The sequence below is a fragment of the Fistularia commersonii genome, chromosome 25 (assembly GCF_037954325.1).
Source record: "Fistularia commersonii isolate RoL2024-O1a breed Wild chromosome 25, RoL_Fcom_v1.0, whole genome shotgun sequence".
Lineage (NCBI taxonomy): Eukaryota > Metazoa > Chordata > Actinopteri > Syngnathiformes > Fistulariidae > Fistularia > Fistularia commersonii.
In genome coordinates, this window is record NC_141308.1 from 3461763 (window position 1) to 3475687 (window position 13925).

General features: G+C 43.2%; 1 protein-coding gene across 3 annotated transcripts in view; it reads left to right on the top strand.

Moving 5' to 3' along the window:
- Positions 1-2682: 2682 nt before the first annotated feature.
- The window catches only part of pbx1a (pre-B-cell leukemia homeobox 1a), a 45895-nt gene continuing 34652 nt past the window's right edge, over positions 2683-13925 (top strand). The window contains exons 1-2 of one of the 3 annotated variants that reach the window (XM_086171904.1): positions 2683-3233; positions 4035-4108. In XM_086171904.1, coding sequence (XP_086028030.1) covers positions 3049-3233; positions 4035-4108 — 259 coding nt within the window. In that variant the 5' untranslated portion in view covers positions 2683-3048. The remainder of the gene's footprint in view (positions 3234-4034; positions 4109-13925) is intronic. The other 2 variants (XM_086171902.1, XM_086171903.1) reach the window with 2 other exon arrangements.

Consider the following 13925-nt stretch of genomic DNA (forward strand, 5'->3'; position numbering starts at 1 on the left):
TCGCTTAATCTATTTGAAGCGTGATTAAAGTTTAATTCGTACCCATCTCCTAATGCCAGCCAGTGTGTGTGTTCTTCAGCAATGGACCGGTGAGTAGCATCACGCTGAGCCTATGCCTTTTCTCCCGGTCTAGTCTTTACTTTATTCATGCCTGAGGGATGCTGGGAGCTGCAAACAACTGAATTTTTCATCAAGATTACTTCCTGGAGAGATGTGCCGTGGAGTTGCTGCTTTCTCCCTCAGTGTTTTCCTAGCTCATACATAACTTACCTTCCTCTGACCTGCACTTTTCTCCAGGAGGAGTTATTTGACCCTGGTCCGGATAGGAGAACATGTGCTGTGTAGTCAGTATTGGTTCATAAAGAAAGTTCCCGCACTTGTGATAATGCGCTCGTCATCTAGAACCCTCTTCCGACGGTTTCTACAGAAACGGTGAAAATATTGATACTGATTACCCCAAACTGACCAGAAAATGTACACATTTGTATGACTAATGCACATGTGCAGTTGTGCATTTATGGTTTATCACACATTATTTGAGCATGTTAACCTTTCGTTCTCTTTCGATTTTTTTTTTTTCAACGCAAGAAATACGTTGCGTTTATATGACGTATCATATAAATGCAATAATACATAGGAAAGGTAATCCATCCAGCTCCATTTTGTAGCATATAAATGTTGAATGTCCAGTTTGTTTGCCTTCTGAAAGGTTTGTATTTCAGTCCTCTTTACGTGAGAGTTGCCATGGCACGAGTCATTTCAAAGAAATGAAGACGAAACCTGTAATTTTCCAATCGCAGCTGTATAAAATTAACAGTTCATTTCATCTTCTGCGAAATGAATCAGAGCAGCTGCGCTGGAATGATGGTAAACACAACACAAACCAACAAATACAACTAGTTCACGTCTCTGCTGGGAACGCCGACATATTTAGCATTAACGTTTTGAGGCTCGGAAAAACAACTCTGCAACTTTTGGGGGAAAACATCGACTATTTACCGGAATATTTTTGACATCAACATTCATTTGCAATTATAATAAAACCCTACTTATTCGTTTTTTGAGGGAATATTAATGCCGCAACAACACATTTGAGTTTTAATGGGGGGAAAATATTCCATGTCAGAGAATGTTCTTTCTCTTTTATTACGGCCAAAATGGTGCTTCTCTCAGCACGGCAATCAGAGACACAAACAAGATCTTGTTTATCCCGTTCAAAGTTTACTTTACCAAAAAGCATCGGCAACACGAGATCATTTTTTGCGCGCTGGCGGCGGAATGCATGCGAAATGAAAGCAAATGAACCGCAACCGCATCGCCATTTCCCTTGTGTGGTGTACAAGACAAAGATAAGCCTCTGTCACATTATGACCCTCTTAAATAGGGAATAAAATAAAGCAGAATGGCTTTTGGACTGCAGACTTCCATTTCAGGGCTGTGCAGTGCAGTGCAGTCTTGCACCTCCCAAGTGTCAGACGTTATCACCGCCACTACCCTCAACCTCACCCTGCCCCTTGTGACAATTACTACCCTACCTCCCTATTCAGCGCGTAATGAGAAAACGGACTGATCGATTTCTGTCCGGCCGGTAAAAGAACGACGGGAGGCATTTGGATATGGTGCAGACGAGACTCCAAGAAAGCAAACACGACGCCGCGCTCGTCACGTCGTGAATCTGATTTTCCTTTTTTTAATCCCCCCGTTTTGCCGGATGATGATTAAGTGATTCTCGCACCGAAGGCCACGAGTAAGCATCGGGGTCATCGTTGATTTTCCCGTTTTCCTTTTGCCGCGTAAAACATCGGATATCGACGCGCCTTCGGGTCGAACCCAACGGTTCAGGAAAAATCACCCGGGAAACCTGCAAATATTAAATATCCGAACTGCGTAACCGGTCGTCGAGGGTCATCTTGTTAAATAGGGTCGCGTTTGTGCGACTTGTAACATAATAAAAACAATAACAATAAAAGAAAAAGAAGCCTCTCTGAAAGTGCTGCGTGTTCCACTAAATTTACCGTGATTTATTATCCTTTTGACTGATTACGCCGATGTAAATATTCAGCGTGAAAATATACGGCGTGGCTGACAGAGCGTCTTTTCCAAGCACCGTCGTGATGTCCTGTTGGGTCAGAGCTTCACTGCCACTCACAATTATTTATTAGGCTACATATTCACTCTCTATCCATCACCGCATTGCCACCCGGTCCGGTCACATCTCTTTATGTTTATTACGGCGTCCCACCTTCCGCAGCGGGGAGGATGATTGACGTTTTTCGGAGAGGACCGAGGTGGGACTTGCGCGCTATTTCTTCTCCAATCGGTGGCTCCGGGGGGCGGAGGCTCTTTCTCTCTCTCTCTCTCTCTCTCTCTCTTTTTTTTTTTTCTCTCTCCATCCACACTCCAGATTATGAGTCGGTTACCAGACATAAGCGAAACAATAACAGTAGGTGCTTTACTTCGTGTGCTTAAACCCTCCGATGGCAAGTTGAGGGAGAGGAAAAAAGGAGGGGGGGGCGTTTCGGCTCATCAAACTTGAGTGCATCGGATGTTTCGTGTTCGAGGCGCATTACGCGCTCTACTTTTAATCAGATTAAGATTTTTTTTTTTTTTAATTTAATTTCTTTTTGGGTTCAGGGTTGATACACCCCCCCCCCTCTCCACCCCTCCATCCCCACCCACCCCCTACAGTAGCGGCGCAGGAGTGGCCAAAGCCTAAAAGCAGCGATTCAAGATCAGATTTCACCAAAACCAGCTGGAGGAGAGAGAGAGAGAGAGAAAAAGAGAGAGAGAAAGAGAGAGAGAGAAGGGGGGAGAGGGTTTGTCAGTCTCCCTCCTCCCAAATCCAGAAAAGCTTACCAAGGAAAAAGGAGGAGTGTCGGAGCAGAGAGAGGCGCAAAGGAATTCAGAGAAATTACCGAGGATATCCCCCCTCCTCCTCCTCCTTCTCCTCCTCCTCCTCTTCTTCTTCCTCTTCTTTTTTTTCTTCTTCTTTTTCTCGCTATTAAAATTGAAAAGTTGGAGGCGAGGCAGTCGGGACCGTGGTCAAGGATGGACGAGCAGCCTCGGTTGATGCACTCTCACGGGGTAGGCATGGCCGGACACCCCGGCCTGGCGCAGCATATGCAGGATGGCACGGCGGGGACGGACGGGGAAGGAAGGAAGCAGGACATCGGAGACATATTACAGCAAATAATGACCATCACAGACCAAAGCTTAGACGAAGCGCAGGCGAGGTGAGGCTTACACCCAGACACTTTGCGTTATTAGCCGGAGAGAGCGGGAATGTTTCGTGGGGATGGAAGGCGAGATCCCACCGCCGTGGCTCGGTGTGAAGGCTGCGTCTTACCGAAAGCATTTACGCCCACCGGAGAGAGAGAGAGAGAGAGAGAGAGAGAAGGCGTACTTGTCACGATTAGAAAAAAAAAAAACAAAAACAAAAAAAAAAAAAACAACAACAGCATGAAACTTTTGCCTTTCATTTTTAATTAACGCTGTTAATTAACGTGTAATTACGGATAATGACATAATCAGGGAAGCAGTTTCCACATCAGTTGCAGTGAGACTTCTTTACCTTGTTACAAAGGAGCTTATATAGTAATCCTGCGCTATAATACATGCTGCGGGTCCTCTGTAGTTATGACCCGTTAATAAATAGATAACATCCATTGAGGGTTATTACAGGTTAATATTAATGACTGGTTTGGTCGCATTCTATATTAACAGAAACATTTCTGAGGAGTTCATATTTGTCTATTTATGTAAAAAAAAAAAAAAAAAAGCCAAACACAATTTGTGTATATATTCTGTATGCTGTTGTTCTCGTATGTTTTCTGCATTTTCTGTCCCTAAAATCTCTTCCTTGGAAAAAAAAGAAAAAGCCCAGGAGATTAGGCGTGAATGGAATCCTTCAGATTATATTTTGTGTTTTTTTTTTTTTTTTGTTTTTTTTTTTTTTTAGGGAAGCTCTTTTGAAATAGCTTTATGACTGCCACTGGAATATTAATCCGGAAAGTGGTGTCCTGTCCTCTCTTTAGGAAACATGCACTGAACTGCCACAGAATGAAACCCGCTCTCTTCAACGTGTTGTGTGAAATAAAGGAGAAAACAGGTAAATTTTGTTTTATTGTGTCTTTTGCCGCTTCACGCCGGCCGCCAATAATTGCATAGAAATGTGTCCATTTTATATTGATGTTGATTGTTTTTTTTTTTGTTAGCTTATTTTTTTTTCCCTTCCTGAATTTCTATTGAGCATGCTGCACTTGTGGAGATATTTACCATCTAAGCCACCTTTAAAATTGTCCGGGGTCAGGCATTTGTTTTTGTATGCTTTTTATGATAAATGTCCGGCGAACAGCTCTGGCCCCGGAAGACTAGCTGTCATTGGAAAAGAGTGTTGCTCGCCGACATTTGGAGCTTTCCGAGTTGGTCTTTCTCACCCCTCTCTGTCAGTTTTCCTTGGCTGGCTTTGACGGCCTATGCTTAGTGAGCTGTTTTACATGCAGAGGCAGGTCAGAGGGATTTTTCTGTTTATGTTTGCAACAAGGGTCAAAGTCATGAAAAGGAATGTGTGAATTATTACTCACTTAGCTGCGGATTAAACGAAGAGTGGCTCACATGATGAAAGCCTGTGATTAATCTCTAAGGGATATGGCAGAGTGCTGTTTAAGAGGTGACTTTTCAAGGGAGGAAATAAAACAAAACATCCATGTGATCTTATCCGTGAGCACCAACTTCGAGGCTGTCTGTAAGATTACGACGATTTCCCCGTGCCTGCTGGTGCCGTTGCAGTCGCGGCCGTGCAGACGCATTGGAAATATTTCCTTAATTTAACGCGAACTGCCGCTCACAAACGCTTTTCTCATGAGTCACGGTTTGGCGTGTGTTTTTCCCTAAAGAAGGAGAAGGAAATAACAGACACTTAGGTATTTTCATCAGATTTCTAAAAGTTCACGATCACTCGGTTATAGGAGAGAGAGCCGTCGTCGGTTGAGGCCCTATCTCTAAATTGCAAGGCATGGAAAAGTGAGAGAGTAATGCCTGGCTCTTTGTAAACTGTCTGGCGTCTCCCCGGGTTCAACTAGAGTTCGTTTCCAAAAAGAAGAACAAAGTGACTTGGACCTTTTCCTGGCTTTTTCCCCTGCCTCTCCTCTCTTCCCACCGTTCTTGGCAACCAGGATTTGAGAGAGCTTCTGACAAGAGAGGCTCCCCTCAGCCTGCAAATTCTCTTCTCTGTTCAGTATCAAGTTTGGAAATGAGCGTATGTCATTGTTTGCTCTTTTCAATCTAAAGGGGGATTCAACCCACTGGTATTCTTTTTTTTTAAATTTTTTTTTGCGAACAATTCCGGGAGACACAAATAAGCGATCCCCTTCATTGTCACGCGTCTTTTATTAAGACAGAAAGACAAACCGTTTTTAAAAGTTAAGCATAACCGCAAGGAGCGAAGTGAGAATCAACATTTAATGCCCACCTCACTGTATCCTCCTGTCTATATTTGAAGAGCTGAGCTGCTGAGCTGCTGAGCTGCTGAGCTGCGGCTCATCTTCGCCCATAGTGCAGGCGAAACTGAAAATCCTTTCACTGCAGTGACAGAGAAAATGACTCAAACCTTCACCATGGCATTTACAGCCAAATGTGCTGAGTGCAGTGTATGCGAGCGGAGTACAGGCTGTAATTTGTCAGGTCTTTTTTATATTCTTTATAAGAGTCAGCTTCTTCTTGCTTTTTACATTGTTGCGGGCAGAGAGTGTGTTTTAGAAGCGCTGCGAGCGGCGGAGCCGGGCAGCGATTCCGGTTTGAAGAGGCCCTCTTTTCTCTGTACCAAAGACAATGTCCTTATTACGGTTTGTTGTAGGTGAACATATAAACGTATGTTTATTCTCCCTTGATTGCAAGTTAGTGGCGGGTTCATGTTGACAGCGGCAATATGAGACATGGCAGCAATGAGGTGTCCACTTGCGAGCAGCTGACAAACAAGGCGGGCGTGCATGCTAATCGGGGACATAACAAGTCTTAACCGATGACCCCACCCCACCCTTCCCACTGTATACTTGTGCCAGGGTCAGACCGGTGTCGTGATGGGAGAGTATTTAGCAAGCTTGAACAAGTTCAGGTTCGCACGCCGGCTTACGCAAAAGCCAGCGATGGAGGCTCGTCTTCCCACTTCCAGCGGTTCCTTTTGGCCGCCGGTGTCAAATTTCATAAAACCGTCCCCTTTCCAGATTTTTTTTTTTTTTTTCCTGTTTCTCTGACCCATGATCATTGTTTTTACATTTCCTGAGAGTACCTAGAATTTGTTTTCCTGTTCTCGCTTCACATCCTGTGTGGAGAGTTGGAGAGTGTCTTTGTTTTTGTGGAACCATTACAGGGCGGGAAGCTGGCACGTACAGGTTGACAAAGTAAGAGAAGCCAGACCCAAGTCAGTGTTTCTGGGTGTCAGATTTCAGGCCGACTCTCCCTCGCCTTCTCCCTGTGTTTCTGTGCCTCTCTTTCCGAGGGCCAGGGACTGTTTGGTCAGGCCACTTTGTGTCAGCGGCCTTACATTACCCCCATGCAGGCCCGGGTCAGAAGCAGAGCTCCTGCATGACTAATGTGATCAGACGGGCAATGCATTATACCACTTGAACTTATCAAAGCTGGAGACCTGCTGAATCAGTCCATCCCCTTAACTGCAGCGCCTGTAAAGCCTGCATTTGTAATTTGTCTTCTACGCGTGTTACACGAGAGAAATATTCTCGTATTATTTGCGCACGTAAATGCACTTTTCATCACGAGCGCGTAACGAAACAAATACGCTTTGGCACGCAACGAACACACGCCGACGTTTTCTTTCGCCGTCCAAATTTTTCTACATTTGTAAACTTTCCCAGGTGATGCTCTCAGGGAGAAAGTTGCGCCGGCGGGGCTTTATTTTTAAAGAAAAATGACAGGGCGGATTGATCGACGATCAAAATATCGATAATTCCCTCTCTTCATCAATCACTTTAATTGGCCGGCCTATCACAGACATAAGAATTGTCCTGATGAAATGTCTAATGTCAATTTAAGGTATTTTTTGAAACATGGACGGCGACGGAAGTACGAGCAGAGCTCCCGTGAAGCAGCAAATAGACTGGTCACTATGGCTCCCAGTGCTGCTGTTTTTCAGTATTTAATTGACATGGCTGTCCATGATGAGTTCAGAGGTTAGTGTTGCCTCTCTTTGTTACTCTCCTCTCATCTCCAGTGACAGATGGAGGCATTAGTCTCCAATGTGGCGCTGTCCTGAAACTAATGGCTATGTCCTTGGTTTCCCCGCACTAGCTGGGAGACTGTATATCTGTCCCCGGCTTGGAAGTGCCGAAGCAGCAGTTTATCCCCCATGTTTTAGTTTCCACAGAAATAAGGCTGAACAGAACCCTGTCTGTTCTCTCATAAATAACTTCATATAAATAACTTCAAAACGAGAGCAAAGTTTTCCTGAGAAAATGTTGCCGGGCTTTGATTTGCGAGTTGTTAGGAAGTTCTTACCAGAAATATCCATCGCGGTGAATTGGAAAACATAGAGACGGTTTTTGGCGTGTTATCTAAGCAGGGTTCGGCTAATTGGCGGTTTATCTTTTTAAGGAAATGATATCGTACCGTGATTTGTTTTTACACTGCGATGTTTCCTGCTTTTTCATATTTCTATTCATGCGAGTGATCAGTGTAGACACGTGTCAGGAGGCGAAGCAAGTATTTTAGCTGTTCCCTGTTCTCTCATATCAACTCACATGCAATTATAACGCCTTATATATTATGCAAATGTTGACGGGCTTAATTGAGACATGTTAATCATGTTTTAAGAGGCTAATTACAGCCCTGTATATCTGAGGTGGGACTAGTAATTAGCAGTGATCACAGATCTGGCTGTAGAATGGTCATATGCTGGTCATCAACGAATAGTTTGCGCGTGTGCATGTGCGTGCGCGCACGCACGCACGCGCGCGTGTGTGCGTGTGTGTGCGCTTGTGCACATAACCGAGGTGTGTGTGTGTTTCTCAACTGTATAGGTATGTTTGGCTGTCTTGTACTAATTTTCTCATGTTTTTCAAGTTCTTTTAAGCTTAAGCTTAAAGTCCAAGTTGTGTACACACATGCGACGAGCGTGCATTCAAATCGATTTCATTTCACACGAGCCCTCGTTTTCCCTCGGCTCACGTGTACACCTGCTGTCTTTTTTATCTTCGGGTAAGAGGAGAAGCGGAGATCAGTCCAGCTATTCAACAGAAAAATCAAAGCATTGCATCTCTATCTATAGTTTGTTTCCTGCACTTCTCAATTTAGTTATCTGATGCAGCAGTCCTGGCCATTCCGCACACTGGGCTTTTATAGGCTGTGTTCTTAGTTTTCTGACAGAGATCATATTCAGATCCATTACACTAAGAATGCCTTCCCACTTATCGAATATAAAATTGCTTTAGAGAGGAAATTTGCTCTATGGCGGAGTGGAGTTTCTTTTTTATCAGATGCTTGTCTCTGGAGCAGCTTTTAGTGTCTACAAAACAGCTTCGGTGACATTATTGCAGCCGCAATTGCATTGGTCATTGGTTTTCTTATAGGTTCTGTTTCGGTTTGATTGGATTTTCCACACTCCCCTGGAATTTACTCACGCAGCACAAGGTGTATATCCCCCATGTTGTTGGAGTTGAAACACTTATTAGTAATATGTTCCCGGCCGTCCGGCGGCGTCCTCGAACTATACCTCTGAATAATATTGTTTATTTGTCAATTTTCTTAAACGGATTGCATCGACTCTATCGCGTGCCCGCCTCCCTTCAACCCGTAGCTGGAAGGTCACAAAAATATCCCTTCGTATATGAAATGTCCAAGGTGCACGTTCTGCTTTTCTTGGGCTGTTTGATGGAGATGACTGCCCAGGCAGTTGATAACCTTTAATTTGAGGTGTGGGATCTCATTTCTTTGGCACCCTGCCACTACGATGTAAGTAGTGTGTTGGCAGCATGCTGGGGTTGTACAAAGGAACCCCCCGACTTCGATGAACAGTCAAACATAAAATGGCAAGCTCTCTTTCCTGGCTGACTTAGTAAAAATGACATAAATTAATACATGCTGCTTAAACAGGACCAAGATTAATGGATGCCTTTCGCAGCAGCTTAGATCCTCTGTCAGTTGGTGTTTGCTGCCCAGATGGAATCAACACCAATCAATGAGGCTACCCAACTCTCCCCTGATATCTGTTTAGCGTGTACACACATGCACGCACGCACACACACACACACACACACACACACACACACCCCTCTCTCTTTCTCTCTCTCTTTCTCTCTCATACTGCATGTCTCTCTTCAAGATTTCTCCACATAAACCGGTTGGCATATCCTGTATTACTTGCCATACAGTGCAATGTTCAATCAGGTGCCACAAAGTCAGATGGGGAAGAGCAGTGAGGCTGATGGCTCAGTAGTGATTGGATGTTTCAATTACTGATAGTAATGCGATGGTGTAGTGAGTCATGCAGTGCAGATAGCACCATTTATTTTAATCAGGACAGGGGGGAGAGATGGGTGTGGATGTGTCTCCCTCGTTTCAGAGTAGTTTCACATTTAGATGCAGGGGAGACTCTCTCTCCCCCCACCTCTCTCTCTGTCTCTGTCTCTCTCTCTCTCTTGCTCTCTGTCTTTATTTCACACACAAACACGCACACACACACACACACACAACCACACACGCTCAGGTGAATTGGAAGTGGAGAGGTTGCCGTGGGTAACGCATAGCGACAAGGTACTCTCTCGGTGAGCTATTATAATTTATGTTAATAAACCTTTCCGTTGCCGTGAGAGACAAAGGGGCCACAGATGAGCCTTGGTAACCTCAGCACCTTTACTAGAGGGGAAGGCACAGACAAAGAACAATGCAGACACATGCACGCAGGGAGAAAAGGAAGAGAAGATATTGAACTGTAAAGAGAGACACAAATACTGTGGCACGGAGAGATGATAAATTTAGCCGCACAAAGAGTTGTTATTGTGGCTGCAAAATCAAACAGCCTCCTGCTGGCAATCTGCAGTTTGGTGTCTACTATTTCTGTGTGTCAGGTTGTGTTGGAGGTGTAGAGTTAGGCAGGCAGGCAGTCTCTCGGGATTGTTGCTACTAATTCAGTGGGGCCCTGCAGTTTTGGATCACTTCCTAGGGCAGATGTGACACCACAGGTAGCATTTAGCACAGTGCAGTGAGAGCACTGGGAACAGAGGTCAGCATTTGGCCTGGCTGCCTGACAGTGGAAAGACCATCTCAGAGAGCCAGAAAAGGGCTCTTTAAACCTGCTTCAGAAAAGCTGCAAGCCCCCTAAGAGACCGCCAGCATGCACGGATGTGGGAAAACTCACCGTGACACAGATCACGTAGCATTTGGCCTGTCTGCATGGATGTTAAAAATGAATGAGTCACACCTGCAATTAAGAGTGCCAAATCTGATGATATAGATTGTATTTTTTCTCATTTTATACATCATTTTTCATTTGTTCTTGGAAATTTTCCAAATGCAACTACAGTTTTTTTTTCCTCGGAAATCAGCAAAATGACATTTCATGGGTTTATGTGTGTGTGTGTGTGTCAAAATTAAACGATTGCTAAGCAATATTTAAGACAAAACTACACACAGATACAGACACAAAATCTTTTCGTGGCTACCGGATTTGAATTTCTTCACTTGAAGATGTTTCACCCCTCATCTGAGAGGCTTCTTCAGTTCTCGTGGCGTGCTGGGAGTTTCCAAATTTAACTGCCGGGGTTGTGGGCGGGTCTAGGTGATGATTGCTTGTTATTCAATAGAGGAGTTGATTGTCAAAAACTAGGTCAAATTGGTTTGTTAAGCTAATTGGGGTGTCGTTAGTTGTGGACAAAGGAGCAACTTTTGGGGATTTACCTGTATTAGAATGTGAAAAGGTGAAGCCAAACTTCTCAGAATGCAAAACAAATGAGTGAAACCTGTTGGATCACGTGGACTGAGGACTGTCAAGAAGATTTTGACATGAATTCACCATGATCTGGATGACTGAGAAAATCCACAGAGACTGTATACACTCAGATACACACACACACACACACACACAGGCTTGTGCATATAAATATATATACAGGACTTTCTCCGAAAATTAGAATATTGTGATAAAGTTCTTTATCTTCTGTAATGCAATTACAAAAATAAAAATGTCATACATTCTGGATTCATTACAAATCAACTGAAATATTACAAGCCTTTTATTATTTTAATATTGCTGATAATGGCTCACATCTTAAGAAAACTTAAAAATCCTATCTCAAAATGTTAGAATATCATGAAAAAGTAATTTTTGTTTTTTTAATCGCATTACAGAAAATAAGAGAACTTTATCACAAAATTCTAATTTTCTGAGACAGTCCTGTAAGTACATAGATGAACCATGCATTTAAAGTTTAGATGAATACACACACATGCATATACTTTTATGAAATATCGCTTAGCTCTAATTAAATGAGAATAAATTATCATAAATTAATTTTACATTTCTTAAATGCAAAATTATTATTATTATTATTATTATGATACTTCTACATTTATTTCTACCCCTGGAGCCTCGCAACAGCGTGGACACTTTCTAAAAAAAGTGTAACATATTGACAGCCTCCCACATTAACAACAATAAGCATTCATAATCTCACGATGCCGCCGTTGCTGTACTGTAAATTTCTGTATCCCATCCCAAAGAGTGTGAGCTCTGTGCCTTCTGTCTGCCAGCTTGCCTTTGGCGATGTTAGTTCTGGACAGTTAACTCCCACTGAAATTATGTTAATTGCTGTCATTTTCTTTTTCTACTTGAGCATAATCAGCAAGTTATATACTTCTGTTCATTTATTACCCATCCGCTTCTAACCCAGTAGAGTTTTTACCCTTCAAAGATCAAAAGTTAGGAGAGCGCTCTGTCGCTTACACATGTATGCAGGTTTATTTGCATTCATGCATGTATTAATAATGTGTCACTGCTCTGACACGTAGTATGATGACATTAAAAAATCATATTTAACTCTTTGCATTAATATGGGAAAATATGAGAACTCACTAGCGCTAATCAGTCTCTGACACGTCATTGATGTGGTCCATTTATAATTATGAATAAAGCACAAGACTTAAACTACAGCATTTCAACATATATGATGCGTTCATAACAATTGTAATTCATATGTTAAAGAATACAGGGGGTTTCTATGTGCAACTTTCGTTTCCCTGCTTATACTACATTGACACATGAGACCCGCGGTCCTAATGAGAGTCACGGATGTCGATACTTGTTGCTGGCAATCCAGCTTGGTGTCCCATCGACTCTCAGGCCCGACGCCCGGGGGCGTGCATCTCTTTTTTTTTTTTTTTTTTTGTTATTTTTATTTGGCATTCAAACACCACCTTGTAGCCTGGTTTATTGTCCTTCAGCACCATGTTTAGCAGTCTCCTCCCCTAAACACATAAAATTCTTTTATGTTCCTATTACTTGAGTTTATGAATAGCGTCTTGCAACCCCCCCCCTCCCAACTGATAAGATCATATTGATAGATTGATATTGGGAGAGCTGTAGTGTGATAAAGGTATGGGGGTTAAGAGCTTCTTGGATAGTTTAACCTTGATAAAACAGTTGTTTCAGTGAGGCTGATTCTGCCCCATCCGTCTTCATCCGTCAGAGCCCCGCTGAAGTATGCAAATGAAGGCAGTAGAGGGAAGCGCCGTGTGCAGTTAAATGGGGCGTTGCGAATGTGCGGTGTACCGCGTAGACGGGGTGATACTACTTACTGTCCAAATTTAGTGTGTCTCTTCTGAACACCACCCCTCCCCCCTTTTTTTCCTTTTTGTCTGCATTTCTAGGATATTTACAGCCCTGAGAGGAACCGCGGCCTCTCTTAAAATGATTATAGCCGTGGCAGGGTGAAGCGGTGTATACTTGCGTTTTCTTGCACATGTGTGATATTATTATAGATTTTAATGTTGTTGAGCTGGAATTTAGTGGATGCAGTACGGTGTTTCGTCTGCAGTATTTGTAATTACATGTTGCGGCAGTTTATTGCATGCTCCAGCCATACATTGTAGAATATGGCTGTTTATTGCGCTAATTAGAAAGTCTGGAGGTGTGAGGGTAATAATCTTTATGATAATATCTGTTTATGCCTTAACACAGCTCTCCATTCATTGAGTTTACATTGTGCCCAGGCAGCTTCATTTGGGTGATTTGTTTTGTACCTACTCAGCAGCATTAGTTATGTTTTTGTGTGTGTTTGAATCTCTCATTTATGTCATGTGCCAGCATATTGATTGATTTCCCCCGTTCACCCATTATTTTCTTCTTTTCTTCACAACTCATTTTCAGAAATAGGGCCAGCGCTAAGGCCAGAAACAGATACCATGTCTCCTCACTGCTGTCTGACTAGCTACCACACACATAAAGCTGTCAATCAAGAGCTTTCCCGCTTGCCCTTTGTTATGGAACGCCAGCTCTGTGGGTGGGTCCTTTGGGTGATAGATGGCTCAGAGAGCCTATCGGACTACTACAAGCATCCATCTCTGTCTTGAGACTGTTAAACAAGCTTGGGAAAGCAGCCATGTAGTTCTAACCACCACTGGCCTCCACTAAAAAACCCCATTAACATTAATGAAGGATAGCTTTAAAACTTCTTCAGTAATAGGCTTGAATTGGATTTATGAGTCAGATAGTTTGCCAGAGAGTGTGTCGTGAAAAATGTCACCGGTAGATAAATGGAAATGAGCATTTGAAAGGTCTCGGGACACAATTTCGGCAGGAATTTCGGATCGGCTCGGAAACATTTTTTTTCTTGCCCTTCGATCATTTTTCCTTTCCTCCAACTTTGAAAATCAAGCACAAGTTCCAGAGTGGCTGTGGGTGAAAGTGAGGCGCTCTGTGT